The sequence below is a fragment of the Telmatherina bonti genome (assembly GCF_933228915.1).
Source record: "Telmatherina bonti genome assembly, chromosome: 14".
NCBI lineage: Eukaryota > Metazoa > Chordata > Actinopteri > Atheriniformes > Telmatherinidae > Telmatherina > Telmatherina bonti.
This window is the reverse complement of record NC_136612.1, coordinates 28,627,662-28,655,591: the sequence shown is the minus strand read 5'-3', so window position 1 is coordinate 28,655,591 and position 27,930 is coordinate 28,627,662. Positions and strand designations below refer to the sequence as shown.

General features: G+C 40.5%; 1 protein-coding gene across 1 annotated transcript; it reads right to left on the bottom strand.

Annotated features, from left to right (window-relative positions):
• Nucleotides 1–23: 23 nt before the first annotated feature.
• mrc2 (mannose receptor, C-type 2) lies at nucleotides 24–27,930 on the bottom strand (the record flags this gene model as incomplete). The annotated part of the gene is made up of 29 exons (XM_079253596.1): nucleotides 24–1,345; nucleotides 1,438–1,461; nucleotides 2,188–2,367; nucleotides 2,817–2,930; nucleotides 3,182–3,331; nucleotides 3,430–3,592; nucleotides 3,697–3,935; nucleotides 4,033–4,141; nucleotides 4,228–4,394; nucleotides 4,483–4,591; nucleotides 4,750–4,892; nucleotides 5,187–5,355; nucleotides 5,781–5,947; nucleotides 6,069–6,101; nucleotides 6,227–6,356; nucleotides 6,459–6,555; nucleotides 7,020–7,162; nucleotides 7,291–7,508; nucleotides 9,566–9,714; nucleotides 9,797–9,912; nucleotides 12,962–13,066; nucleotides 13,230–13,384; nucleotides 14,981–15,172; nucleotides 15,281–15,424; nucleotides 15,681–15,794; nucleotides 17,081–17,245; nucleotides 17,366–17,539; nucleotides 21,263–21,667; nucleotides 27,810–27,930. The coding sequence occupies 29 exons, from the start codon at nucleotides 27,928–27,930 to the stop codon at nucleotides 1,125–1,127; spliced, it is 4,416 nt and encodes a 1,471-aa protein (XP_079109722.1). The 3' UTR covers nucleotides 24–1,124.

Here is a 27,930-nt window from a genome sequence, read left to right as displayed (position 1 = left end):
ATTTTTTTATTTTTTATAGTGCATGAATAGAAAATGACTACCCTGAAAAATTACTAAATCAATTCCAGATGGTGGCAAAAAACAGCTAAGACAAACAAAAAAATTACTTATTGCCAAGCAAGAACTGCATCATTGACATGACGACTGAAGAAAAGTGGATGACTGAGACCGAATTAGATTAAACCCCCCAAAAAAGTGCCAAAATATCCACTGAGCCACGGTGGCTTAAAATATGATGCTGTGATGACAACCCTCAGTCCTGCTGTGCTAAAAAAAACCACAATGTTGTCTATTTAAAGAGCAGTAATCAATACAAAGTTATACTTATGTGCACAATCATAGTGTATGCCCTCAGACGGTTTGAGGTCAACGGTCTCTGTTACCTTCCACACATTCACATTTGGACTTCTTCCTCCTCTGCTCGCCTGACAGCTGGTGCTGATGTGTCAGACCCGAAAGGAGGAGAGAGGCAGGCTCACAAAACCACACACTCATCATGAGAAACGGTTTCTCTAAAGCTGTGCAGATAATGACAAATATGTGAAAAAAGAAAAACACAAGTTCAAGTTCGGGTTAATACTGACATGGCAACCAAAAGTAAAAACGGAGAGAGATTTGGTCCTGAAGAAGATTATTACAGGATGAAAGGAAGGTTTAGTTAAGACTCTTCCAAATAAAACAGGAAGATTGAAAATATACAGTGTGCAAAAATTGACTTTGGCACCAGGGAACACATAGGGAGTTATTTGAAAACAAAAAAAACTGGTCTTCCACCTAATATTTCAGCTGCAATGAAACTATTTCCCTCAGATCATGATTATGGCCCTTAAGAACATTTTGAGATAAAAGCAAACTGCAGTATCTGAGTCATCTCAGGAGGAATTGCTACACCTTGGCAAATGAGGATTTTGAAGTAGGAGATTCAATTTAAAATTTAATCATCCGCTGCGCTCTACGCAGCCTTTCAGCAATTTAAAAACATCTTGTGGTTTCAAAGGAGAGAAAAAAAACATACATGAAGCCACAAAGTGTAACAGAATCTGAATCAACGCGTTACAATCAGTCTCTCTTGCGTAAACTTGGGTCCAGTTCTGGGTGGATCGGTCGGTCTAGTGTGGCTGGAGCTACTCTGGCTGCTCATTCAGCTCCATGTCAGACACCAAAATGTTCTTCTCCAACTGCTCGGCGAGACTGGAGTTGGTGCGGCTGTAGCGAGCCCCTTCGTAGGAGCCCCGCGACCCAACAGCTCGCCGGCGGTACAGGTAGATCACAGTAACAATCAGTACCACCAGCACCAGGCTCGTCACCATGACAACAATGAGAGTGGGCAGGTGGTCCGCATCCACTGAGTAGAGATGGAAGAATTAGGATGAGCGTACTTTACAGAAAACAACATAAATAAACAGTAAAACACGTCAAGTTGAAGAGCAAACTTACATGTGACAGGTGACGTTTCAGCACCTGCAAATCAAACAAAAACCAGTTAGCGAAAATGTATCGCTTTGTTACAAACTATATTTCAAGAAAAAAAAAGCAGTTTTGAAAACGTGATAAGAACAGGGTTAGACATGTAATTGTTATTTAAATTTAACCTCTATTTAACACATTTAACATGTTGAAATGTCGACTCACCTAACCACTAAACAGATATCCACTGTCTTCCTGTCTATCGAAAACGAGACAGTCATCACAGAACATTTCTGTTCCTCATCTATAATTAACATTTCTGGAAGCAGCTGCAGACTGTGTCGAGTGAAAATGGTTTTCCAAGGTACTCCGTAACTTATCTGGATATGCAGATCATGGTGGCTTCTCTTTAGCCAAACTTGAGGTCTTGGTCAGCCATCAATCGTCCCCCCCCCTTTGGCCCTTAAACACTTATACTTTTTTTAAATTCACTGAATCTTCTGACAGTCTTACACACTTAAATGTTAAAAGAACAAAAGTCTTTGCAAGTTTACACCAAGAAAGGTTCTTTTTGAACAGATTCATTTTCCAATGGAGTTTGTGAACCATTTTATACCTCATCCTGACACCCTTACCTGTCACCAAGTACTTTCTTCAGTATACAATCCTTTAGAACAATGTTAGTAATATGTTCTATGAACCTTTCTTTATCATTTGATCCTTTGAGCCGTTTCAGCTAATAAAAATGTTAAACGACCTTATAATCTTGTGTGTTCTTACTGCGAGGCCGTTTGCAGATGACTCCATGTGTGCGGTTTCTACAGGAGCCTGGCTTCCACAGGCCGCTGTTGCTCTGGATCCAGAAACAGGAGTTGACGGACAGCACAGAGAAAGCCACATCACGTGCTTCCCAGTTGGTAAATGACATCTCCATGTCTTCACTCCACACGAGACCTCTACCTGTGTGAGAAACACAAGCACATCCACATTTAGTTGTCGAGACTGGATTCATTTTCTCATTACCCTGATAAAGAGTGTTTAAAGGCATTTCACACAAATAATCTAATTGTTCTAGTTGATGAAATGGCTGTTTCGATAAATCATCTTTTCCTGAATAAATCATCGTGCTTAATCACATTTATTTGACACGAGATTCTGACTTACTCGAGTTTCCGCTTCTTAATTAAATGATTGACTCTACTATAAATGAGACGCAGTAAAATTAGTTTTTGAGATCACAAAAAACAAACAGTGCATTATATGAGGTAAATTAGCTACAAGAAAAGCATCTTTTTAAAAAAAAAAAAATCCCAAACAAATATTCTTAGGTTTTCTGAAACTCTGACGGTTAATAAGTGTTCTGCTGTGCAGCGATATGAAGGGGACGGTCTGCAGCTGTGGTGCCGGACCTTTCACACTGATGCCCAGCCAAGCTCCATGCGCCTGCTCTGCATAGCTCTGGATGTGTTCCCATATGAAGCTGTTCTCTGTCTCATCCAAGATGGATAGAAGCTCTGCTCCCACTAAAGAAGGGCAAAAAAGGAAAAAAAAAAAAAAAAAAGAGATGAAGCGAAACAGAATTGATCATGTTAGAGGTACTGAAAAACGGGGCCATGTGCTCAATGAAATCCTGCTAAATTTAGATGTATGGATGTGTTTTGTCAATTGTTTGCTATGGAGAAGGTCAGGAGTAGTGCAATCTATTGTGCTTTTGAGTTGATATCATGTGCTGTGCAGGTAGAAGTCTGAGGACGTTTCCAAAACGCTTTCATACTTTTTTTGCAGGATGTGTGAGCATCCTGCTGCAGTTTGAGACTTTGCAAGTTGAAGGCATAACAGTGGTTTCTGAAGGGCACCCATGCCCATTCCCCCAGAGAATGGGGACACTTCCCGGGATAGATCCACTGGTGGCTTATGGGCTCATCTGCAAGGAGAAAAATCAGCAGCTCTTCACACTTTCCATTTGACATTTGAACATTTGCTTTGGCATTTTGTTATATTTTCTAGTTAAATCAAACATACTGCTAGTCTGACAGATTGCAGCCTCCAGTTTAGCATCACAGGGTGTCATAGTCCACTGGCCCGTGGTGGTCATGTGGCCACATCCAGCCATCTGATTGGGCTCCCCGTCTTTCCAGTTTGTATATGTTGTTTCTTCATCACCCAACCAGGTGAAGCTCCGTCCCTGAGCGCACAAAAAATAAGCTGCATTTTTCAGTAGTTTCTCTCTAAATAGACATTTTATACATTTGTCTCTAAACAGAAGATAAAGCATGTTTATCGTCTCACTCCGTAGTTGTAGAGGGCGATCCAGGCGGGCTGGCGCAGGCTGTTAATAAGCAGTGTGAGGTAAGCTTGCTGGAAGGGATCCTTCACCACAGCCAGGGTCCCGTTCAAAGATTCACAGAGGTGAAGAGCACCTGTCCAATCCAGACGCTTCTTCACCACCCGGTATGTCACTCCACCCAGCTCCACGGGTTTTGACAGGGAAGTAGGAATGAAGGGCGGAGCCGGAGGCAGACCTTGATCTTAAGTCAGAGGTGATGATTTACTTCAACATCTCTCTTTGTAAACTGTTGTGATTTTTCAACGACATCACTGTTGTTATGTTACTGAATATCCCACCTTGTTGTCTTTGACAGATGAAGCCATTACTTTCTATCTCGCAGGCTCGGGAGGCCCACATGCCAGTTTTCTTCTGCGGGTTGCCATGAACCATCACCACACAGTTTCCCTGAAGTGACGGAGAAATCCTCAGAATAGCAACAGACTGAAGACAAAGGCACAACATGAGTACTGACTGGCAGGAATCGCAAGTACCGGCGTCCTGTTGTGGTGTGGTCCACTGTTGTCGAGCGGCTCTCCAGGTGCCCAGTTGGTGTAGCTGAGCAGACCAGTTTTGGTCCACTGGAAGTGACCCTTAGAGTCAGAAGTCAGACCCACCCAAAGTTCGGTGCTGACGTTCTTCAGCAAAGTGGTAACAAAAGCTGTGATATAAAAAAAAAAAAAAAAAAATGTTAGTGTGAGGAAAAACCTTTACTTTCCAGGTTGTAACTTTAAGAAGACTGTAATTACCTTGCTCCAAATGATTGGATACCACTGCCAGCACGCCTCCCTGAGCCTCACATTTCAACTTGGCTGCAGACCATGTGACCCGAGATGACTGACCAAACACTCTGAGACACTACAAACACAGCAGATGTTCAAAAAAATGACTGAGCTTGGTGTTATTGTAAAGAATGCTGCATATGCTGCTTGTATTATCAGCAGCATAGTTTTCAGTTATTTGGTGCTTTCTACACAACCTGCATCCAACTTTTATGGTAAATGCTGGTGATCTACCTTATGCTGATAGGAAGACCATCCAACCAGACAACCCGATGGTGGGTGAGGGGATGATGGTGTTGGAGGAATGGTTCCTGTTACGTTCACCCTCTTACAGATGTAAGGAAGGTCAGAGTGACACTTCTGATCGCCCCAGTCAGCTGTTGAGGTGTGAAAAACACAGTCTTTTATTTTTACTGAAATCTAAGAATAAAAATCTTAAATTGAGTACACACATGCTTATTTTTTAAGATAATTCTTAGTTTTTAAGCCAGAGAATTCCTCTTGTTTTAAGAGTGTTTCCACTTGTTTTGGGAAGTTTTGACAAGCCAAATTTTTTTGTTCTGTTGGCAGATAATTCATCTTATTTTAACCTACATTTACCTAATTTTTGTATATTTTTTTTCTTGTTTTTTAAGGCTGAGTTTTTGCAGTGTATTTCTGGCAGATCTCACCTTTGCTGGCGGACATGTGGACACATTTGCGATCCCGGCTAACCGGATGCGGCCTGCCAAGGGCCCAGGAAACATAATTGAGCACGGAGTGGTCGGACCAGCGGAAACGCCCGTCGTTTTCGTAGGTGTGAAGCCCGAGCCACCAGCTGTCAGCCTCCACCTTCGCCATCTGAGGGTGAAATGAAAACTGTCATTAACTGTATATGTACTTGTTCATAGAGGAGGAGTCGTGCAGATTTATCGCCAATCATCGCTCCAGTTACTGTTTGATCCTTCTTAGCTAAAAGTATAACAACTGGTTGTTTCCAGTTCTCTACATGTAGTACTGCAGAAATAGTTTTTGGTAATGCCACGCTCAAGGCTCATCGAGAACTTGATCAAATTAAAAGTGGGATAAAAAAAAAGACATCAGATATGCTCCAAGACCTAGCAAACAATGCTATGTTTGAACATTACTGTCCTACAATATAAAACATTGCAGTTGCTACGCAAAACATGAACACCATAACAACTTACATTTAGTTACTTCTGGCATTCAGCTTTGTGGTTGTAAGGTACAGAAATTTATGAAGGTTGTGAAAACATGACCAGTACCTTATGTAAAGTGTTAGCCAAGAAAGCCTGCTCCTTAGCGGAGTGTACCGAGGCCAGGGAGGAATCAAACCAAGAGCAGATCCTCTGGGCCTGGTCCCAGGTGGTGCGGTGGTTAAAAAATTTGTACTCAGCCTCCTGAAAGGGTATCCATTCTGGTGTGCTGGTACCTGAGACACAAGAGATAAGATAAAGCAGAGGTCACACATATTGAGTTTGTTCTGACATAAACTTTCTGGATAACTTGATGATGTGAAAAAAGGAAGTAAAAACTGAAGAAATAAGACAAACCTTCAGTATCTTCTGGAACTTTCTCAACACTTCCTAAAAACATATTTGACAAGAAAAAGGTGGGAGACCATAAAAAGAAAGTAATTATTGTTTTACAGAGATGGCAAGCTGTAGCAACACACACAAGGAGAATAGTTTTGTATGCAGAGCTGTTATACCTCTGGGAATCTTGCAAATCCAGTCTAACTCTGAATCACAGTGCATGGCCAACCAGGTCATCGTGCCCAAATCTGCTGCAGCACACTGCCGTATGTTGTAGTAGTAGCGGCCAAAGTTCTGGTATGTTAACTGGGAAGAAAGCAAAAAAAATAAATAAACAAGGAGCATCTCAAGCATTTTTTAGCAGCTTTTGTGTGAACAGCGTGAGCTTTGCGTTCAGTTTTCACTCACCGCTAGTCCATCACTCCACTTCCAGCTGCCGTTGTCCATGGGGTTCCGACGGTTCAACCCGATCCAAAACCAGTGCTGCTCGTGTTCCTCGGACTCCCTGGGGGCATCAGCATCACCATTATTAGCATCATCACCCAGCCCAGATGAACAATTAGCATGAAGTAGGCGCACAACGATAATCATTCTGAATATGTAGATGGACAAAGCCACGTTTCACCCAGAGGTTGTCTTTGGGTTTCCATCTATAATATGGACATCATCATATATGGACTTTTTTTTTAATCAAATATAGACTTTATCATATCATAATCATAAGATTTGACAGGTAAAAAAAACAGCAAAACTTATATTTGTCTTTTTTTTTTTTTTTTTTTTTTTTTTAACAAAATGATGGTAATATACACAATTATTTTTATGTATATGTACACACATACACACACACACAAAAGGTCTTGTCTGGAATACTATCAAATTAATTATGTTTTGTGACAATTTAAAAATCTGCCATGAAACTATGTTTTATCATCATTAAAATCTTCATCATCACAGATCAATACGCACCCAAATGTTTCATGTAAGATCTGCAGAACAAAGTGCTCCTCCTCAGGGCCGCTGATGCTCAGCAGGTTGGCGCCATGTTTCCGGCAGAACAGGTGAGCCTGGAGCCAGCTCTGCTTCTTCTCCAGCTGGGAGGAGTGAAACACCTGCGCACAGATGATAAAAAGTGTTGAATCAACTGCCAGCTTACCAACCCAACATCTACAATATTCACCCTTTTAGGCCTACAGCAGGGTGCTGAATCTTAGTAGGACGAGGATGTAGTGGGATGGACCTTGTAACAGTAGCGCAGATTGCTGTTGCTCTTCCAGTCGGTGGGACAGGAGCCGCTTAGGCTCGGGGTGGGCTGAGGGATGGGGAGCTCGGGGCTCAGAGCCGTGTCCTGGTTCTGACGGCAGATGAATTTTGCCTTGACTGACGCACACTCCTTAACCTCCCACAGACCTGTTGTGAAGCCCGTTGCCATGGCAACACAGCCCCCTCGCATTTTCACTGAAATAGACACAGGGTAAGATGTAGGTGAGGAGAGGAGCGCGAGGTTGCACCGATGAGATGTCAGGGGAGAAAAGGGAATAATGCAAAACAATAAATAAATAAATGGTTGTAAATGTGAAGATATTTCCTGTAGGACAATTAGGACTGTTGGATCTGACCTTTAGTTGCTCTCTAAACATGGGAAGCTTTTCTCATGAGCTGTTTCTTGTTTTTGTTTTTTTAATCTGCCATATGGTTCATGTTAAAAAGATAAGTTTGGACATTATAATTGTCTGGTATTTGACAGGATGGACTTTATATGTCATGATACAAAAATCTGAAGAATTCAGATCTAAAATGTGTGTATGTGTCATGTCTGTGGGCTCACAAGCTTCACAACTTTAATAGCAAAAGAAGAAAAAAAAGTCTCTTTGGTTGAATTTTGATGTTAGAAAATGTCAGCCTTTAATCAGACACACCAACAGAGGTAATAAACTAAAGCTTTAAACTGAGAAAAGGTCACACTGTTCATGTCTTCAGATCAATCAGTGACTTTGAAGTCAGACAACTCGCCCACATCTGTTTCAAGTCCTCGTCTCCAGGTTTTGTTTAGAGATAATGGCTTGATGTGAATCTCTATTCCATGGAAGCAGAATTCTTTGTTTGCTTAATCAAAACAAACCCATAGAGGCTACGATGCTGATGACAACACAAAAAAAACAGGAACTGTTTGTCTGATATCATCACTGTTTGAGAGTAAAATGATATCCGAATGTTGCTCTGATTGCACATTTTCACAAAGGAAAGAATCCTATGTCCATTTTCTTTCGTTGAGATCAAATCCAAACTGGCTCTCATTCAAACTGATCCTCATGTTTGGGCAACTGGAAATCCTCATGTATAGATTAGATTCAACTTTCATAATCCCCCAGACGGACTAAACCCAAAAGGTACAGTGAAATAAACAGGCAGTAGGTTTGGAAAATAATGAAAGAAAGGAGGCAATACATGGAGCAGAGTTAAAACACAAACATCAAAGGCAAATATATAAAAGCTGACACAATACTTAAATCAAGACTACAACCAATTAAGTGTTGATGAATAGAAAGCATGATATGAAAACATTATGTATTATTTATTATCCAGCCTCCCCAGCAGATTTTCAAGGTAATTTCTCCTCCACCTTTTTCCTCAGGTTGTAAACACTGCTTTGCTTGCCTCTGTTCTTCCTTAAATTCATGTGCTCAAGTTTAGGAGATTATTTTTGCACCGCCCCACAAACTGATTGCCCAGTTCTCTGTACTTAGTCTTGTCTATCACTGATACCCACAACTGCAAAGTAATCAGTGCTTCTGCAGATGACAGGACTGTGAAGATGTGTGAAGAGAAATGGTGAGAGTACAGTTCCTTGTGGAGCTCCTAAACAGAAGACCGTCTGCTTTGACACACAACCTTTCAGCCTCACAAACTGTAGTCAGCGTGTTAGGTAGACATAAATCCACACTTACAGAAAAGGACATAAAAAGAAATATACTGTCCATTTGTTACCTTACTAAGGATGAATCTATCTTTATCCTGCCTAAATTACTTACAAACATTTTCAGTTCTCGTAGTTCTGGTCCAATGTTCACGTAAACTTGATTAGAAACTTGATTTTGTTTACGTCTTGTAATATTAAAAGACAAACAAATCCCACTTTTCTCACACTGAACATTTTCTTGTCATATTCTGTATTCCCACTCCTGAAAGGCTCAGTCTGCTCAGCTAATAAGTAGATGTGTGGGGCAGCAACTGCACTGGGTTTGGTGGTGATGTCATCAACAAGTGCACAAAAAGCTGAATATTTCCCACTTAACCCCCAAAGCATGATGTGCCCTTTTCAGGAAATCTTTTGTAGATGAAAAAAAACTTTTTTTTAATCACTGTTTGAGAATGTTTATAGCTAATCTAAATCCATAATTATTCACAATAAGTTTACACCAAAAGCAGTGTGTCAGTTTATTCCAACATTAAATATTATCACGCAGCAGTCTAGAATTAGATAGTGTGTTTTTATTGGGTAAACGCAGACCTACCCGGCTGGTCTCGATTCCAGTTGGTGTAGGAAACTTCATCTCCACTGAGCCAGAGGAATGAGCCCACAGTGTCCTGGCTGCGAAGACCAATCCAAAAAGCATCTCCAGAGCGACCAAGCACCAGGCTGTTGACGAAGGCCTGATCGAACCTTTACGGATAAAAAGAACTTTTTATACAGACCTCCCAGATGAACCCACCCTAGAGTCTTTCCCTGCATGTGCTCCACACACCTATTAGTAATAGTAACAAGGGCAGCTCCGTAATCCTCACAGGCTTTTTTAGCCTCGTCGAATGTGAACAGATCTTCTCCCACCCAGTAACAAGCTGGACTATGCCACTTCCAGCCCTGAGGAAAGGGGGAAAAAAAAAGTTAAAATAAAAAAATTTTCAGCATAAACAGAGCAGTCTACAAAAACACATCACTGCAGCTACAGAAAAGCACATGATATACATTACTTTATTCATAGAGACAAAATCTCAAAGTTCAAATAGTCCCATTTCAGTCGAATCGCTGATATAATATCCGATATGGAGGAGGTGCAATTATTTGTGGGCTCACCCTGTTAGGTCTAAACCAATCGATAATTAAAATCTAACCTTTTCTGTGGATGTAACACAAAAATATTTTCTCTTTGAGTAAATGTTACGACCCTCAATGGAGTTTGTCCAGGGGTAAACAGGGGTGGCAAAATTAACAAAAGAAAACCAGGAAAATGCGCAAATGAAGGCTTTATTTTGGACCCACTAGTTCTTAAAAGCATCAGATCAGAAATCAACCAAACAAACCCGACAACTAAAGTACAATCCAAGGCTGGCACCAACCCAGCGGTAATCATAAAAGCGTCAACTCGAACACCAAACAGTCAGTCTCCTTCACAGTCAGTGAATGAGTGGCAAGCTGTGGCACCAAGGCTCAGTAGAAGGTCCAGCCAATCAAGACCAGAGTAGGTGGGCGTGTGGCGACCAATCAGCATCCAGCACACAAGGGAATAATGCAAAACAATAAACAGCCTGAGGGCAGCTCCAGGAAGAAAGCCAGGTGTATCAGATCCCCCAGGTGATGATGGTTGGAATGATGAGCTAGATCAGGGATCCCCAATCCTGGTCCTCGAGGACCGGTGTCCTGCAGGTTTTCCAAGTGTCCCTGCTGCAACACACCTGATTCAAATCAGTGTGTATTTAGCAGACACGTGCAAAGCTTGTCTGAGTCTGAGTCAGGCGTGTTCCAGAAGGAACAATTGGAAAACCTGCAGGACACCGGTCCTCGAGGACCAGGATTGGGGATCCCTGAGCTAGATGACTGGCCATGGGCCGTAACAGTAAAATGAATCCTAATTGCAGAAAGAGAGGAACAAGTCTGGGCATACTGAGATGACATTTCCCTGTTGCCTCCTGCTCATACTTGCATTGTAGTTTCTGGACGTGTGCAGACACAGAGCTCAGCGCTAACAGGCTAAATATACTGAGGCTTTTGCATGATCCCGTGGTCCTTCCAGTGCAGCTGTGTGTTGCTGTTTATTTTGAGCTGAGCAGGTATTGTTAAGTGACTTTATCAGCTATGACAGCAGCAAGAGTTCAACTAAACGCAGTGATCCCCAGCCCTGGTCCTCGAGGACCGGTGTCCTGCAGGTTTTCCCAGTGTTCCTGCTGGAACACACCTAACTCAGATTCAGGCAAGCTCTGCACATGTCTGCTAAATACACATTGATATGAATCAGCTGTGGTGCAGCAGGGACACTTGGAAAACCTGCAGGACACCGGTCCTCGAGGACCAGGATTGGGGATCCCTGAACTAAAACACTGAAGCTGTGGGCAAGAAGTCATGTTCTAAATATTGCTTTAAAACTCCATAAAGCATAAAAAGGGAAGCTGGATTTTTACAAACGCAATTACTTTTTATTTTTATATAGAAAATATTTGACATCATTTGAGTAATTTAATACTAAACTAAACTTCTACAGAAGTATTTGAAGCCTAAATTCAGGAAAATCTCAGACTGTAGTAAATACAACAAATACAGAAAACAAAACAAGTAAACATTTTATGATTCTTACTTTGGTTTTGGATTTATTTAATTGCTGTTAGTATGACCTCCAAATATTTCATGTTTATATAATTTGACTTCAATTTTATACACAATTTTTTAAAATAAAGTTTTAAAACATGATAAAACAACAGAAATATTCATTCTCTCGGGAGCAAAGATAAGAAATTTGTCAAAGTGTGGCATCTGTGATCAGAATTGTTACCTATCCATATATTCAGTTCAACGTAAACTTTATTTATGAAGCACTTTTCAAATATTAAAAACATATCACAAAGTGCTTTAAATAAAGCAGCCCAATTCACTTCTACATCCTTCTAACCCTACCCCATACACGCACACCCACAGATACGTGTAGAAAACATGTAAAAAAAAATACTTGAAAAAGAACATTTCCTCTGTTGTCCAAAACTCACCACAGACAGTGACGTTATAAGGTTGTGTCGGTTCTCTGTGTAAGGGAAGTTTACACGTTGTTGGTTTGTAGCATTGATATAGAAAGAAAATTAGGATTTTAGAGCGACATATTTAACCTTATATTTAGGGGACATGCTTTTTTCAACAGGACGATGAATACATCATACTAAGACAAGACTGGATAAGAAGGAAGTTAAGGAACTGGACTGAGTTGCAGGCTGTCCTAAACTGAGAATTCTGGGAATAACACCTGCAATGCTTCAGAACATCCTATCTAATACTATATTTTCAAGTTTTGTGACATAGGTGTGTTGAGCTGTTTCTGATACAGTTGGTGGATTTGCTTATTGTTGCACGAAGTAAGTTCATCTGCTCGACTTTAAACAGCAACCAGACCCAGCAACGTGAGCTGGGCCAAATGACCCCTGACACATTACCGCCTATAATGCGCTGTTCCCAGGCAGGGGGGTGAAGATTCATTGCACCAAACAAACGGTTCATCCATAGAGAGACTTTTGTTGAACGTAACAGCTGAGAAGCAGCATGACCCTCAGCTTAAGATCATTTACATCATATATCATAAAAATTAGCTGTCCAAAAGATCCCACTGACACAAAGGTGCAGCGACACACACTGTGATTTTTTTTCTCACAATGATAGTCGTAAATTTAGCCCATTGTAAAACTTGTTCAAGGATGATATAAGAGACTGAATTCTTCATCTGAAAGAACTATGAGCTGCATAACTGCAAACAGATGCAGTTTGCTGGTACAAGTTAGAGGCAAGACAGTGCATCTTACATGTTCTTTGAAGACACAAATGTGTCCTTACCAGTTTGTTAACTGGTACAGTATTAACATGTACTGTAAAACACGAGCAGCAGATGCAAACAAAGCATAAAACACTAACCATGAAGGCAGGAAGGTAGCTGTACCTGTTTGCAGTCTCGGTGCTGTGGCTTCCCATCACTCTTTGTTGCTGGTTTCTTACAGATGGAGGGCAGAGTCAGATTACAGGGGCTGTCATCCCAGCGACCCTCCTGCACATGACAGCAAGGTCCAAACAGACAAAGACAGCACAGAGGCTAAATATACACAAATGGAGGAGACTTGCTGAAAGTAAGTCTGTTTCTGTTGGACCGATTAAGGTCTCAGCCCTCATGGGTCAGGCTGAGGATGCAGAAGGGGGGGGGGTTTACTCACCGCGCCCCAGATGGAGACACAGTCTTCCTGGGTGTTGCGGAAGTTATTGGGTTCAAATGGGTGCCAGTAGGTGAAGATGACAGGTGTGTGGTCAGTCCACTGGAAGTCCATCTGCATGTCGGTGTCATGGAGCCCGATCCATAGCTGATCTATGTCTGGAGCGGTTGAAATAGACAAACATATGCCTTAAAAAGGAGGTGAAGAAGTAAGAAATAGGCTTCTAACCTTTACTTGGAACTTTATCATTTGGTTCAAATAAATAAAAGATTTTCTGGCTTCTTAAACTGTTTGAAGTTGATGAGAAATTTGTTTGATTGATCATTTCTCCCCCTTCATAATACCAACTGGTTTTATTATACATTGATAGAAATGCAGGGGTGGGAAAATCGAATCAAAAAATCGGAAATCGGGATTTTTTTCCTCACAATTTTAAAATGGATTTTTTTTTCAAATAAATCAAATGAATCCACTATAAACTTTTTGTCATTTTCATTGGTTTTATTGATCTTTTTACCTGTCTTCTTTGGCATTATAGCAACAGAATGATGATCTGGCTACTGTGTTGTTTTTTCCTAACTGAAATCAAGAAAAATTACTAGCAAAAATTTTATCTACAAAAAGCATCAATATTGAAGAATTTTGAGAATCGCAATTTAAATAGAATCGGCACCCAAAAAAATCGGAATCAAATCGAATTGGGACAAAAGCATATCGTCACAGCCCTAATAGAAAGCCTCATAAGTCAGCTTTACAATGAGATTAACTTTTTAAAGATTGTGTATTTGTGGAATGAACAGCAAGGCTAAACGTGTTGGTATTGCCTCCTCAATATATGTCAAAATCCCCTGCAATATTCTCCTGTTGGTTTTTTTTTACTCTTGTTTTGAAATCCAAATCCTGCCAGGTGTGTGTCATTTCATTAGGTGTGGCACCTGACAAATACTGATGATCCTGCATTTCCAGAAACCAGAAGCTAACTCCATTCTGCAGCATGACAGCGTTTTCCCACACAGAACACGGATCATCACAGAGTGCCCACCAGAATAGTCAAATGTGGCCAGGCTGGTGACCAGTATGAGGAGGAGGTGCCAAGCTGCGTTGGCTGCAGATGAAGCTTCAACACGCTACTTATGTCCCTGACAGTGTAAATTAAATGAAGTGTAAAACTGGCCAACATGGATTACTGTGTGAGAGTCTTCTCATCCTAATGACCAAGAAACTCAAACTAAGAATACCAACAAGAGACTAATGCAGGGGATATTTTTGGGAGGCAGACGCACAATTCTTACAAGTTATATCTTATTGTAAAGATGACTAATCAAGCTTTCCAACTATTTATAATACAACACCAATATGTTTTATTAAAAAGGGAGAAATAGTTTAAAAAATGCTAATTTCCTTCCCTTTTGTGTTTATTCATTGTCAAAGTACAGACCCTGCTATGGATGAAAACACTGAAAACAAAACTTGGTCAACGATATTCAAACCCTGCTTTGAGAGATTTCTTTGAATAACTACAAACTGAGCCAGATGGTATTTATTTTACATTTAAACAACAAATATTAGGACCCGCTCTCTTAACTGGGCTCATAGTTGGAGCCTCTGAAACCAGTCATCTCCCAGTTGTCCAGTGTCAGACAAAGATACAAGTTGGGCACTGAGAGAAGAGTCAATGAACACAGCAAGGAAACAGCACAAAAGGAGGGAAAGGTCCAAAGTTTAAAAGGAAAAATAGACGAAAAAAAAATCACCTTTCTTTAGGTTGCGCAGTAAGAACTCTAACTCAGGTAGTGTATGGATGCTGACCAGGTTGGCCTCCATCTTCTGGCAGGTTTTCTGAGCGGCGTTCCAGTCCGTCTTTTCAGAAGTGAGCTTGTAGCATCCAGTCTGGAAGGCCTGCCAGCCCACATCACACTCATACTTCTGGTCATCTGTCCACGAATCTGGGGGAAGCAAACAGATTAAACACATCAAATTCCAGACGCTGCAAGAGCGGCAGACATTAAGTTTTGTTTTATTCTGCGGACTGCAGTAAAGACTTCCAGACAAACCAGTAGTGAAAGGATCCAGGGTGGCATTGGGCCTCTTCTTACAGACATATGGCAGAGCCACAGAACAATCGCGGTTTTGCCAACGTCCAGATGACTCCGTTCTGATTACCACGCAGTTTTCATCCTCCTCATGGTTCGGCTGCTCTGGAGTTGAATGAGAAAGACAAACTCCTCAGAAAAACCCCGATGCCAATTTGCCAATTTAAAATGTGCTCCGCGGGGCAGCAGTAAAAAAAATACTGTGGTCAGTTTGGAAAGATGCCAAGCGGATGTGTTAACAGAGTCAAGCTAAAAGCAGGAATGCATGCTCACTCAGCACTCTGTGGGAAATGAAGAGATTAAAAAAGATCAGAAATACTTTAGAAAGTCAGAGAAGCCAGAAGTGTTTTTACAGGCTAACCTGGCTCCCAGTTTAGATATTTGAGCGGTGAGGAGTCGGACCATTGCCAGCCTCCACTGATGTCCAGGTCGTTGAGGCCGATCCACAACGACGCACTGTAGCCGGTCAGCAAACCTTAAACAACAAATAATATTATTCTATTCTATTCAGTTCTATTAATCATTAAAGACATTCTGCATATTCTGTAACACAAGATGAAACACAACAAGAAAAAGCAGATTTCTAGTATCAACATGCAAAATAATTTGTTCACTTTTTGTCCTTCTGGTTTTTGCAGCATGTTTGCTTTTCAAGTAACAGAAACATAAAACACACACGTACGTATATTTTTATTCAAATGCCTGAGTTTAAAATACACACATTTATATCCAGTTACAGTTTTAGCTTGAGAGGGAAATTGATTGAGTCCAATACAAACATGGTGATTCGTCTCCTTACAGCTTCTTAGTCTTGGGTTGTTTTTCAGTGACTGATCACATGGAAAGGCTGGGGACAGCTTTACATGCTGTGTGTGTACATGCTGAATGGTTTAGTTATTCATTTGTTTAGAAATTAAAAGATACATGCGATCCTCGTAGTCTACTGTTATTACCCCCTTTTTTTATTCAATATTTCTGTAATTTCTGAGCCAAAGTTTATGACACAAACTGTGAAGCATGTGTAGATTACCAAGGATTGTTTGCATCCAGACCAACATATATATGCAGATGCAACTGCAAAAAAAATCAACTTACTTCAATTGATCAGGCTATTGTTAATTTGTAACAAAAATTGGGTTTTGGCTTAATTAATAAGACTTTTTTTTCTAAATTTCATTAAAACGTGTGTAAAAAAGCTCAGCTAAGGTTACCGATGCTACACTGGTGTAGTTAGTCAGCAGCTGCATTAACCTTAACCTGAACATAGACATAATAAAGCTACATGTGTATATGTCTATGTGCCCGTCTCTCACTAGTCTTTGTGCCAGTATTGGTTTAGTAATTTCATAAATCTTCTTCCCTGAAACCGAAGAGCAGAAATTATGAGAAAATGAGCAAATATAATGATGGATTTTTTAAGACTAAATCGAGTCTTACATGTCACTTTTTCTGAAACAGCGTTTTTCTAGGCTACTTTTTTTCTGTTTTTAAAACAAGGACAAAAAATTAAGAGTATACCCACTTCTTGATGGACCACTACATCACTGGCTGTAAGTAAAGACAACTGAGTGTAATCAGTTACAGCCTGCAGTACCAACAGACCCCAGATATCTGCTCTCTGAGACTAAACATCAATCCATGATCATCTCTTCTGTCATAAAACAGTAAAACAGCATGATACGACATGTTTACTGATGCATATTTCCAGCAAACATCTTCAGCATCTGTCTACAGATGTATATTTGCAAGCTCTGACTTTACCATTGATGTAGGTCTGCTCATGCAGCTTGGTGATGCTGAGCAGATCTGCCCCCTGCTGCTGGCAACTGATCCGAGCCTCGCTCCATGACAGCGTAGCCTGGAAGTTAAACTGGTAACAGCTGTCTGTCAGTGGGTCAGTATCCCAGAATGTCTCACAGCTGCGGCCTGACGGCGAAAGAATGGGACCAATAAAAAAGAAGAGTGATGAGATTTGTGAGAGGATGTTCATGTGGAAGGAGATGCTGGCAAAAGTGAAGCTCTGAACAGGTTAGTTTAATAACTTACTCTTGACCGGGCAGAATCCCCAAAGCTCGTCCTTGCCGTAGTCATAGGTGGTGGCACACCAAAGGTGGCCATCTTCACGGCCGATGCTGGTACAGTTGTGAAACCACTGGCCGTCATACAGGAAGGGCAGGTAACAGGGTCGGCCATGAGAGTTGCCCTGGATTGTATAGATCTCTGGGGAGCAGTCAGAGGAGAGTTTAAAGCCTCGCTTGGGACGTCTGAAGTTATGGTGCTGAACTGAAATACCTCGGGAGCAGGGCCGTATAAAAAGTGCACAGGCCCCCGGGCCCAGAGTGTTCCAGGGGCCCCGTTCCACATCATAACATTGTAAAAATTGTGAATGATACGTTGTGAAACGACATTTCTAACATCTCTCAGCCAGTGATACCAATAGCAATACACTAGACGCTGTGGTTAAACTATCTGGCTTTTATGTTCATTTTGTTTCATGTCCAAACTGCTGGTGTTTGCCCTACGTGGGCCCCACATGGGCCCCCAATGGGTATGGGATCCTGGGCCCATGCCCATAATGCCGATTGGATAATCCGGCCTTGCTCAGGAGCCAGTGTAATCATACACAACACACACATGTTACAGTCAAAACAGTAAAGTGAAACAGGTAGAAATCAGAATGCTAAAGATTTTAATAAAGCTGTCCTGTTTTTTTTTTTTATGATTATTTATGAAACAGTGAGCAGATTTGACCACAGGAAAATGATAAGTCCCTCATCTTTATATTCCAAACCAGGATCAAACTCAACTTTAGACAAAATATCACATGGTTGCTGTTCTAGTGTCAACATGCCACAAGTTCAGTGCAGAGTAAAAGAAAGGGCAATGGAAATTAAGCAAGAGAGCAAGAGACTGGATTTGTAGTGCTACCAAAACACGTCAGGCCAATGGAAAGTAGGGCAGACACGATAAACGAGGGAGGAAAGATTTCTGAGGCTCCAGCGCTGACTGGCTGCAGTGGAGCTGACTAATGTTGGAGGCATTCCTCTCCAGCAGCGAGTTGACTTCACAAAGAAACTTGTGAGGATCAGCCGTTGAAAGTTAAAAATGTCAAAAACAGCCAGCTCTTCCCACATAAAAGTAAAAAGGAGAGGAGAGATAATGAAAGTAAAGTGAAGGGAGATTTTCTGGTCTTACGTTGATGCCAGATCTGGTTTTAACTGCAGTCAAGCAGAGCTTGTTAACTACAGACTTTAGCTCCTTGAGCTCCGCAGCCGAACCTCCAGAACAACCGTGACACTTGATATTTATAAAAACGGGCCTGACAGTGGAAGCGAAGCTCAGCTGTAAACCACGATGGTTAGATGATAATCTGAAATGAAAACTGTATATGAAAACAAATAACTTGAGGGCGAGAATAACTCTGTGTGTTTACTGGAGTTTACAAACACCGGTAATGTTTTCCTTGGCGTTCTGACTGGCAGACTGCCACTTGTCCTCAAACATCCCCTAAAAGCAGATTCCTCTCTATCCGTTTGATCAGATCCAGCTGGAGAGACCAAAACAGTTAGTATATGTGCCACACAGAGGCAGAAACACACAGGAAGGAGCAGCTCACTGGGCCGCCGCATGGCTACATGTGTCTTTGGGGAAACGTTCAACACATCTGCAGAGGATCTGCAGAGGATTGGGGATGAAACGGCCAACTTTCCTGTTCGTGGACACATATATGTTTACATTTGTTTCTGGATCTTTACCTGAGCTGTAGTTTAACTAATTCAATCTGTTCTTCTAACTAAAAGCATCCAAAGCATTGCTTTGTTATGGTACAATGTCAACTCCAATTATTTCTTTATTTCTTTATTTATTCTTAAAGGGAGACGGAGTGAAATACAAATAAAAACAGAATGAAATGATCTGTAAATTTAACCCTTTCATGCATTAATTAATAAAAAACAATGCAACATTTTTTTAAGTATAATATTTGATCTCTACATACATGTGCAATGATACTTTTTTTTGTTAGTGATATTTAGAATTTATCATGATTTATTATTTAGTTAAATGTATTCTATAAAATATTTATAAAACTATACATAATTATAATTATATTTATGTAAATTTTCTATAAAATGTAGCTGTTTAATTTTTTTTCCTATTTGTCTCGACGGTAAATTTGTGTAATTACATTATGTTCAATTATACCAAATATTTATTTATTCTCCGCTGAGTGGAAATGTACTGGATGACTCACTAACATCCACTGAAGTGGTTTATTTACAAAAATCCATCCTTATTCATGACTATGCAAGAAAAAAAAAGCTTGTAAATGGTTGCCCACTATGTGGCCACTATTCATGAAGGGGTTAATGAAAACCATATTATATTCCCAATAGAACATGTTAAACATATGGGATGTTGAAACTGATACATGTTACCACTTTAAAGAAAAGATTTGTTCATTTTCATCTGATTACAGCAACTTTTCTCTGAATAGTTGGAACACGATGAACTGTTGTGCAGCATCCTCTCTTCTCTTAACGATTCTGCAAACCACATGGAAAGGCTGGGGAGATGCTGCTGTTTTAGGACAGAAATGCTGTCCCATTCTTGTCTGATGCAGGATTTTAGCAGTTTAACAGTCCTGAGCCTTTATTCCTGTACTTTTCATGTCAGGAAATGCCAAACGTTTCATACTGGTGAAAGGTCTGGTCACAGGCAGGCCAGTTTAGCACCTGGACTCTTCTCCTGTGAAGCCATGATGTTGTGATGGATGCAGTTGTGGTTTAGCATTGTCTTGCTGACATCTGCAAGGCCTTACCTGAAAGAGACATTGTCTGGATGGGGGCGGCAGATGTTGCTCTAAAAACCTCCATGTACTTTCCAGCATCACTGGAGCTTCATGGATGCGGAAGCTGCTTGTGTCATAGACACTAATTCAACCCCATGAGATCAGAGATGCCTTTCAGCTGGCTGTTGCAGTCGGGGTAGCCCCTCTCCTCTTCAGTCTGCAGAACGTTGTGTCCGTGGTTTCAAAAAAGAATTTGTTGATTTTCCTGTGAACTGCTTATTTCCTGAGCCCATCCAGTATGAAGCATGCCTCTCCTCATGTTCATGTTACTGATCTGTTGCCAGTTAAGCTAACAGGTTTATTTCCATATTTAATGTTTCTTTTGCACCTTGTTGCGACGCCTTGAGTGTCTTATGTGAAGCACTGAGTTGCATGAAATGTGTTATGCAAATAAACCAGCCTTACCTTGCCTATGTGTAAGTGCATGCATATATGCATTTATTTTTGTAGCTACACACTCATCAGTAAGTGTGTTTGTCACTGAAAACATTCTCTTCCTTTAAAACACCACTGCATACTTCTCTGACCTTCAAACTCTGTGCTTCTGACTCATTTTGATGGCTCACTGACATTCATTATGTGCATTCCTAAAGCAGTAATTTCCCTGCAGCCTCCCGAGGCTGAGAAATCACACTTTAGCGCTTTTTTTTTTTTCTTCATCTTGAGGCATCGAATGATAACTACATTTTGGTTAACGGTATTGCATCACACACTAGAGATATGAACCAAATGGCCGTTTTGAACAGTCGTTATGTCTGATTCAGCGAGGAAATGCAAGGGGACGTTATCCAAGGGAGTGAGGACAAGAAAAGGAGAAAGGGGAAGAGCAAAAAACATGTGTGTGTGTGTGTATGTGTGTGTGTGTGTGTGTGTGTGTAGGGTAAACTCCTTCATTAAGCGAAGGATTAAATGGCTAAAATTCTGTTTTTACTTTTTGTTGTGCATCTGGTTTTATTTTTGTCTTTTACATCTCACGGGCAACTCCTGGGAATCCTGGAGTGTTAACCCTGAAAACTTTTGTTTTTAAGACGTTATTTGTCACTAACACACAGGCTGACTATTAATCTGAAGAGTACCGGCTCAGTGACTCTTACCTTGATATGTTTTAGAGCAAAGGTCCTGCACATCACCATACAGTCTCCATTTCAGCATGGAGGGAGATGAGGCGATGGACGAGTTCCAGTTGGAGGGTAGCTGACGATAACTGTTCAAGGTGTCCAACACCTGACCACAATTCCAAGACCAACGCACCCTGGGGGGCTCTCGATCACATGTGTACACGCCTAAAGCAGATTTGTCCTTTGTGAAGGTGACGTTACCTGTGCTCACGCCCAGGCACAACGACGAGCCCAGATTGAACAGGCGTCCTCGAGTTACCCATTTCCAACGCTGGTGGGGCTCCTCACATGAGGGTGTCACAATCACTGAGTCGCCCAGCACCCCCAGGCATCCGTTGACACCCTCGAGGAAGAAGGCAAAATCATCAGATTCCACTGGTGCTGTGCAGAGCGAGAGAAACAACAGCAGCAGTCAATAACACTGATGCAAATGTAATTTCATGTTAACAGCTAAGAGGTCAGGGAATGGATCAATATCTCCAATAATGGACACTGCTGGCTTTGAACTAGTTTTCATGGTGGGATCTGTTGTCTAAATGCGACGCTGCCAGCACAGCAATCCTCATGCAATCATAAAAATAACCCTGAAATCCATGAACATGCCATTAGAAAATGAAATTTATGGTAGAAATGACAGAAAATCCGTGGAAAGTGGCTGCTTCTGTGTTTATGCAACATCAATGATCGCAGTGTTTCATCTTTTCCGGGGTGACAGAAATCCCAAGTCAAGAACGACCCCCCCCCTTTTCCTTAAAAATACACGTGCATTCCTTCTATTCCTGGTTTTTTCTTTTTATGGTGTCTTTTCATCATCAGGATTTAGAGGCTGGTGATGAATAAAAAGACACTGTTCAGTGTGTGATGGTGGCAGAAAGAGAAAGACATACCAGTCAGGAGTGTACAAGTGACTCTAAATTAAAACTGTTTCAAAGAAAATTGCCAGAATAAACAGGACTCTCTGCTCTCTGACTTGAAATTGAGAGCAGAAAGAAAGACCTCCAGCATTCCTACTCAGCAGGCTCGTGTGAGAGGCCAGGAAGCAGGGTGACTGGGGAAGATCTCAGGGCATTTTGCTGAAAAACATGACCATACGTGGATACCTAAAATCCACTCAGCTCAAATCCTTGATTTCCTGCCTCTCGGCTCAACACTCCGAGCTTCCTGCTCTGTTTTTTACGAACACTGGGACAATGGTGGCTCATCAAAAGCGCCATAAAAATCCCTGTAATCTGGAGAAGCGGACCGACACGCCTCTCTTCAGGCACTTTGTGGTTTCGTTTCTCAGAGGCAATGTTTGCTCATTCGGTTAGTAGCGGAGTCAGAGCTCACAGAGCAGTTCAGCATGAGTTTAAAAGTGCTCTACAGTGAAACAATGAATACAACCTGCTATAACAACCATGTTTCATCGAGTACAACAGCTGTGTGAATGGTAATAAAACTGAATCCATGCATTTTCATTTTTGTTATCTTGAATCCCCTCATTTAACATGACAAACATTTACACTGAGATCATTGATCAGTGTCGGCATTGCTCATTTTCTGATGTGATACCTGCATTATATGTAAAAAAAAATAGAACAGGAGCACATTTATGACCTGACCTGAGGGACCCAGCACCCCTTTTGCTTAATTTATAATGTTTAAAGAAACATTTCTTTTATCAGTGTTTGTGTAAAGTATTTGAAAGTAGTGAGCATCTCACCATATTTTAGATCTTTGCTAAAACAATGCTTGGCAGTAGACTATCCAGCAAGTCAGCCACTTCTGATTAATCGGCTGATCATCGTACGAGTTGAGCAACAACTGTACTTGCCGTGCTGTAAAACAACATGCAGACTCTTTGGTTAAGAAAATACTGACAAAGTAAACAACTGAACTGTCTGTTGCAATGTAAAATTAACTGTGTGTGCTGATTCCAGCTGCTCCAGATGGGGAAGATTCGCTGCAACGAGAGGCTCATAAAGTAGCTGAGCATCAACGATAGCAGGTGTGAAGCTGATGTTACCTTTATACTTCACATTATCCTTTGTGAGAACAGGGAAACAATATTCCCATTTCTTGTTTATGCATTGTTACATTATGTTTTTTCTTTGCCTGGTGCAGTTTTAAGCTTGTATTTATCAAGGCAGCAATGAAGTGGAGCTTCAGGGGGTCTTTCTGAACCCATGCACAAAGTCATGTCTGCTTCTTGTACAACTCGACCTCTCTAACTGGACTTTTTTACTTGATTACAGAAAAAATGCATGTAATCTGTGTGTATCTGTTTAGATGTGTGTGTGTGTGTGTGTGTGTGTGTGTGTGTGTGTGTGTGCATTGGTACATTTAAGAGAGAGTGAGACTATGATGAGGTCTGGTTTTACTAACTCTTAGTTTTATTTTATTTAGCACTTTGGGCCACTTTTGGTAGAAAAAAATGTTTTATATGAAAAATTTGATTTGATAAAGACGTTTCTCTGGATTTCTTTCAGTCAGTAAGACACATAGATGATTATCTATTATCCACAAACGGTTTTAAATCTTACTTTATAAAATCTTCACCTTTAATTATAACAGTCTCTTTACTTTGAGATGTTCTGGGTTCTTAAAAACCCCCAAAAAAGTTGACTTCTTGCCATTTTTGCTGTCTTTCACTGAACCTGTAACAACTTTCTTTTATTTTTTTCTTAAAATTGAAAACACAGTTTACACGATTTGCTTGTAACTTTTTTTTTTTTTTATTTCCAATTTTTTTTTACTTCCCCAACTTTTTTTCTAAAATGGGGATAACCTGTAAGGCCATTCACCCTCTCCTAACACCCGGCTAATAAGTTGGTTTACTTCCAGTTTGCTGTTTTAATCAACAAAGTTTGAAATTACAATACAAATGTCACCATAAGAAGCAAAAACACATTTTACTCCGAATGTGGAGATGAAAACAAGTAGGAGGTACAACATTGAATCCAAACACTAGTGCAATTATCAAAAGGCTTCAGCTGCCTCTGAGGGAAAAAGCAGATTTCCATGAGTCACTAGTTGCCCTTAATGCAACACAATCCAGAGACGAATGAAAAAAAAAGTGCAAGCGAAGACCTGCTTCTACAGAAAATTACCGTCTGGTGGATCCATTAAAGACAAAAAGATTTTAACTTCTGTTAGATAACTTGCCTTCCATGTTTATTCATCTGTTAACAGACAATGAAAACATCTAAACAAATTATTCATTAATTAAAACTTTAAATACTAATATTAAATCAGAATTACAGTCTGTCAAACTCAAAGCTCATGTATTCCACTTCTGAACATCGCTGTCATACCAGACGAGATAGCGGGTTATGAGTTGAATGTAAAGGTTCTCAAATTCAACCAATCATATTGCGGATAAAATAAAACGAAAAACTATTCTTTAGAAGTTCTCAGTCAAATACTGTAACTTATGTCAGATTTGCAACTATAGATGATGTCTACCAACATAAAATGTTTATGTTCAGGATGTGAACATTAAAAACAGCCACAGACTAGTGCATTTTTAGCATTCACTGTGACGTTTTGACCATGGCATCAAACCATTTTGACTAGGGATGCACCGATAACAATATCAGTATTGGTATCGCCCCAATACCTTGTGTGTGTATTCGTACTTGGTATTAATAAAAGTCTTCAGATACCACACTAGTCAAGCCAGCACAAATGTGTTTGATGACATGCTTCGGACGCATTATAAAAGAAATAAATGCCTTGAATTTTAAAATATGATATTTTTTGTTTCACTAAAAGCGAGATATTTGTTTAAAATCACACATATATACTTGTATTTGTTTAAAATGTGCCAAATCAAAACAAAACTTGGTAAAAAATTGTGAGATCTGTAATGTTATTATATTTGTATGGGTGAGGTAATTTATTACAGCCTAATAAAATTTCACACAGTTATAACCGCAATAATAAATATAGTCACAATAATGTTTAAAAAAACAGATTTGATATCAGCAAATATCAGTATCTGCAGATTTTCAAATTTCTGATATCGGTATCGGAACCTCCAAAAAGTGGATCGGTGCATCCCTACTTTTGACCATAGTTATTCAAACCATTTTTAATAGATTAGCTTTAACTGGAAGCTTCTTTCCCCACAACTCAGCATTAAGAAACAAAAACACTACATTGCTTTGAGTTCTGTAAACTCTGTGAACGTGAGCACAGTGCAAATAAAGCAACGAGAGAAACTCACAACCACCAGACAACCTGAAGCTTAACTTCAAGACAGCAAGAAGTAAATCTAAAAGGGAGTTTTAATTCCATTCTGGATGCGGCGCGGCTGCATGTTTGATGTGAGAAAACTCCCGGGCAATCAGGGAGTGCAGAATTCCAGATTAACTTTAAGCCATTGAGCCCTGTGAAAGCTAAGCCACAACAGCTCTCCTGCTGGGAGCTCATCCTCTTTTTTTTCGTTCCTTTTTGCCCTGTCACCCCTCTTTTTCTCTTGCAAAGCTTCAGACAGTTTCCTACCAAAGGGAGAAGCTGAAACCTGCTGCCAAAATCAACCAGTTACATTGGCCAAAAGAAGCAGCGATTTCCAGAACTTCCACCTCTTACAGTCATCTGTTGGACCAGGTTTTGGGACATGACTTAGTGGTGCTGGGTGGCTCATCCATAGCAAGTTGGAGCTGGAAATTTGATGAGATCAGCAAATATATCTGCTTAACTAGAGTATCATTCACGAAGCAGAAGGACGGTGTCTTCTATCTGTATCAATATTTCCCCCTGACCTGCAGATCTAATCCATGTTTGAGCCAAAGACCGTTCCCAGAGACTTGTTTTGACAGATGTTTGTAATAAAAGCACAAAAAGCAGACCTTTAACTGGTCAGTGTGACAAAAAGGCAACGAACAAATAGGCAGGAAATTCCAGCCTGCTGTGTTTGTTTCGTCAGTGTTTATGGTGGTCTCTGAAGAAACCCCGACTGTGGATAGGCTTTTACCTCATCCGAAAAAAACTGGAGGAAAAAGGAGGACTTCTGGCAAAAAAAACAGCCACACTCAGAAACTCGGCAAACTAGAACCACTGGGAAAGTGTGTGCGTCAAACTTAGAAACCAGAATGAAAACTTTCCATCACTCCCACACTTATGCACAAGATAATAGGGCTGGCGTGTTACCACAGTGTGGGCTTTAAGGAAGGTAAGAGTTTTCTGTGTGATCAGAACTAGGGCTCCCTCCATTGATAAAGGAAAGAAACTACTTTAAAATCCCACGCTGCTCGGCTGAAGTTGCCTGAACTTGCTCAAATAAACTGTAGTACTGAAGTTCTGCCAGCCATCAACAAGAAAATCCCCTCAAATCTTTTTTTTTTTTTTTTTTTTTTTGGGTATCAGTAACTTTTACAATTAATCTTTCATTTGTGCTCCCACAAGCACATCGGGGCAACATAGGGCAAAAACAAAGAGCTCATAAAAGCTTGTGATAGTGAGCTCAAACCACTCAGATCTGAGATCTTCAAGATCAAACTGCTGGCAGGGGATTAAAAATCAATTTTCATGACAAATCCAAAGAGACAGCATTTCCAAAAACAAATAAGCAAATCTGTACGTTGTTTTCAATCTCCTCTATTTTGAATAAAAATAGATGAGAGGGAATTTGACGGTGGATGAGGGTGAGCCATTTCAGAGTTCAAGATGAGTTGGGATACATATTTAGTAAGATCTGCTCGGAGATGAACATTAACCTTAATATGTTAGATACTTTTTTGTTGTTGTTGTAAAAGAATAAATCATTTTAAAAATCGATGTTTAGGTAAGAAACTCTTTAAACACTTTCAGTAATGTCAGCTTAATAATATTCAAGCAGCAAAAAAGTTTAGGTTTTCTTTGTATTTTGACTGGCAGAGATGAAAACTGACTTTACCAAGACTCTACTGTAGTCGACGAGTGAGAGGGGAGTTAGTGGTGGATTTTAATCTGACATGCATCTGAAAACATACAGAAAAACGTGATAAACTTCAGCAGAACAACTGGTATTCATATCGTTACCGTCAACATGTGTTAGGATGGGTTTTTAGGTGTTGTCATGGTCCGGACTGAGTGTGTTAATTGGAGTCTGTAACAGGATGCAAAGGTCACATATGCCCCCTGGGTGCCAAATGAAGCGTCAATCCAGTCTGTGGCTTCACAATTCAGCCTAAAAAAATCACCCGAAACCAAAGTAGAACAAAAAAAAAAAAAAAAAAAAGAAAGAAAAACCAGCAGAAAAATGTGTGATTTTCTTTGCTTTTTAAAACAAAATTTAAGTTTTCTCGGCTAGAAATAGAAAAAGCCTCGGGTGCCTTCCCTCCTCCCCTCATTTTGTCTCCACATCTGGTTCCACTCACTGCTCGGACTTTTGGGTCGTAGCATTCCACGACACCAAATCCAAAACCAGCAGCTTTTGCAGACATTTCCGAAGTGAAACTTCTCACCTAAACAAAAAGCGAAGCCAGCAGCTTCAACATCTGCCTCATTTCAGCGCGTTAAAACCAGTCAAAACAAGCGAGTTTGTGTTTCTTCTGCTTACCCGCGACGCTTCTCTTAACTTCCACACTAAAGATGAATAAATATAAAGTGCATTTGTAGAATAGAAGTTGACGATTTGTCCATGTTGCTCCTGATTCCTTGTGTCGCTCGTTGCTTTGCAT